This window comes from Temnothorax curvispinosus, unplaced genomic scaffold (assembly GCF_003070985.1).
Source record: "Temnothorax curvispinosus isolate PA1 unplaced genomic scaffold, ASM307098v1 QBEX01001908.1, whole genome shotgun sequence".
In the NCBI taxonomy this organism is placed as follows: domain Eukaryota; kingdom Metazoa; phylum Arthropoda; class Insecta; order Hymenoptera; family Formicidae; genus Temnothorax; species Temnothorax curvispinosus.
The window spans coordinates 1-3,311 of NW_020211688.1; the positions used below are offsets into that span (position 1 = coordinate 1).

General features: G+C 30.4%; 1 protein-coding gene across 1 annotated transcript; it reads right to left on the reverse strand.

Annotated features, from left to right (window-relative positions):
* Positions 1 to 73: 73 nt before the first annotated feature.
* On the reverse strand, positions 74 to 3,305 carry LOC112468707 (leukotriene A-4 hydrolase-like; the record flags this gene model as incomplete). Its single annotated transcript, XM_025038001.1, has 9 exons — positions 3,216 to 3,305; positions 2,674 to 2,798; positions 2,352 to 2,536; positions 2,128 to 2,239; positions 1,989 to 2,057; positions 1,345 to 1,681; positions 891 to 1,201; positions 460 to 729; positions 74 to 366 (listed from the first exon to the last, which is right to left on the reverse strand). Coding segments are annotated over exons 1-9 (1,754 nt in total), but the record flags the coding sequence as incomplete, so codon positions are not given.
* Between the last annotated feature and the right edge of the window lie 6 nt (positions 3,306 to 3,311).

Sequence of the window (3,311 nt, forward strand, 5' to 3'; positions counted from 1 at the left end):
ACCTGCGAGATACGTGCGCGATATGTTACTCAACTACAAAACAATCTGAATATAGAAATGTATATTTATTTACCTTATTTCACAAACATTCTGGTCACGCAGAAACGCAAGTCTTAGCATTCGTAACTTGTCTTCCGTCAGAACCGTATTGGGCAATGCAAGTAAATAGGTTAAAAATTCTATTATAACGAGATTATTAGACTGTCCCAATTTTCTAATCGTATCAAAAGACGCTGTTGTTTCTTGTAAGATCCACTGGTCTGCTTGATCTTGCCAATAAGTTTTCCTTATGGTCATGGAATCGGACTGAGAAGCTGGGACACCTGTTCTATATAACCATCCATCCCAATCTACAGAATTTGACAGCTAGCCACAAGATAAAAGTTGTTATTCGCTGCTTAATAAACTTAATAAACTAAAAAACTAAGAACTAATTTATTTGCATAAAAATCATGTTACCTCATCTTTTGCTATAAGGAAAAAATATACATTCAGAAGAATCTTAAAACGATCAGTCGTTAGGATTGCACGGTTTTCATCGTGTTCAGTTTTCTCATAAAATGGCAATAAAATATGTACAAGAAAACATGTGAAATCTTTGGGGCCACCTAACTTATTTTCTAAGTAATTCAAAAATATACACCCTTTTTCCGACACGTACTTGATAATATTTATAGGCAGAAATTCTTTCGTAAAAATAGGTACTAAAGAGTGCGAATATAACTCCGGCTGTAATAATAATTCAGTTTCAGAAAATAGTGTAGTAAGTATATGTAGTAGAAATGCATATGAAGTGGAAAGCACACGTATGAAGTGGAAAATATTATCAATCAATATATTTAATACATATTTCTTTCTATAATTTTATCCAAGCAAAACTAATACTTTACCATACTTAGCAGATTGTTAATGCCTTTTATTTTTAGATCGTTGCGAAATTTCCTTTCGTTGTCGATTATTTCATCATTTATAGGATTTCTATAAATGAATGTACTAAGGCCTTTAATCAACCACAAGTCTTTAAAATTGTCAATCGCAACTGTCCTTCCTATCCAGCTTTCAATGATGTTTTGAACAATTGTATCGATTATAGAATACTGATCTCCTTCAAGTAAACTTGATGACACAAATGTCATATAAGGATATTGCATATCGAATTCCGGCACATTTGGTGGAAGCACACATACATTAACAAATTCACCTACATATATTATTTTATAAATATATTAAAAATAAAATAATAATAAAAGGAACAAGACTGACAATTCCTTATAAAATAAAATGCATATAAACATATTGTAGAACACATATAAACTGAAACGACAAATTAAGTTGAAATATTACCCAAGAAACCATACGACTCTTTGATTTTATACACGATGTCCACAATTTTATCAAGAAATGGTATACACCGCTCACAAGATTTCTCTTTAGCATGCCAAATTTCTAGATACATAGGTCTAGGTACTTCTTCGCGACTTCCGTGCAAACTTCTTAGGCAACCTACTATAATATGTATCGCATACGGTGGTATACGGCCTTTATGGGGTTGAGTCGTGTCATATAGCGTGCCAAAAGAAAAACTGTATTTATCTTGGTTATTTTTTACAGCTCCACCCTTTCTCTTAACCTTTTCTCTTAACCCAGGCATCATAACGTTAAAATTTTTTGGTACAGTAATCTAAAAAATATAAAGTAAACATCAATAAAAGTTGAATAAGAAAACCATTCTTTAAATAGTTAAAGCAGTAAATATAAAAAGTATGAAAATAAAATTGCAATTATATATGCTCACATTTATCTCTTTAACGTATGTTATACTTTTCACTTTGACGTCTTATTATTTTTATTAATAATATCAATGTCAATCAAGCAGACATTACTGTTCTTACAAATCGCGTAAAAGAATCACGGTCGGTCTCGCTCCGCCCGAGACACTACCGTGTCTCTTGATAAATACGAAATGCATACAGTGTTTAAATTCTTACCTCAAAATAGAATGTGATTCTATTTGATGGTGTATCTTGACAGGGAAATATAGCTCTAGCATATGTAAGCTGAAAATATTGATTTGTGAGTACAATACACGTTGATATAGGAGAACTAAATCATTTTTTTATAATTCACCTTGGTGTTAGATATCAAGAGGGGATTTATACCATCGGAAGTTTGATAACGTTTTAGCCAATGCAGTGCAGGAGATTCTGGATGTGTTTCGTATTTAATCTTAATTTGAAATCTGAAAATACGATATCGTCATGTATATATCATATATCGTCATACATCGTCATATATACTTGTATCAATAATTTCTAAAATCTATGTATTTGTCAAACATATTCTATACTTACATATTACTATTACTAAGTTTCTTCCTTTTGCCTCTTGATGTACCGACTGCACTAGCCACGCTTGGTAGAGTAATGGTGAACTGACTGCCGAAGTTTTTATCATGATTACCAATAGTTTTCCTTAGAATTTCTCCAGTAGAATAGTCTGTCACGTCACCTATTTTAAGTTTGTAGTTATCTAAAACCTAATTATATATATACTTGATATTAATGACAAACTGAAAAAAAAATATATATATACATATATATATATATATATATATATATATATATATATATATATATATACGTATACTAAAATTTAAAAAAAATGTTTACTAACTAGTTCGTTACAATCGTTACACGTCGACGGTTTCTTCAGTATTGACAATATTGCCCTGCCTTCAAGAACATGACGTTCGAAATTCACGGTTAATTTTAAGCGAGTGTGAGTCACAGCAACGAGGTCTAATAAATAACAATTTATAGAAATTAAAATTTATTCAAATACTTAACGAGGCAATATATAAATAATAATTATAAGTACGTGTCGAGAAATATAATACATTACAATTAAATATAATTTTAAAACCCTATAGGATATAGTTCTTAGTAGGGAAATTTCAATAGCGTTATGAAATGTTTGACATATTTTTTGTATTTAAAGAAACAATGACCTTGCTACAGTGAAACAATGGCATAATTTACAAAATTGTGCGGATTATATTTAAAAACTTGGAGATACGAACGACAGCGTCGCCTTTCAATACTGATAAATTTGTAATTACCCGATATCAATGTTTTATTTTCTTTAGAAAACATAACGAAAATAAAGATTTAATATTTAATATTATACTTATATAAAAAATTACGTAGTTAATATACCTGGTCTCGAATAAGAATACGGAATATCATCTCTTGCAGGTAGCTGATCCATTTTAAAATTTGTGTGAACCTTTCCAAATGCGTACCGACAATAGA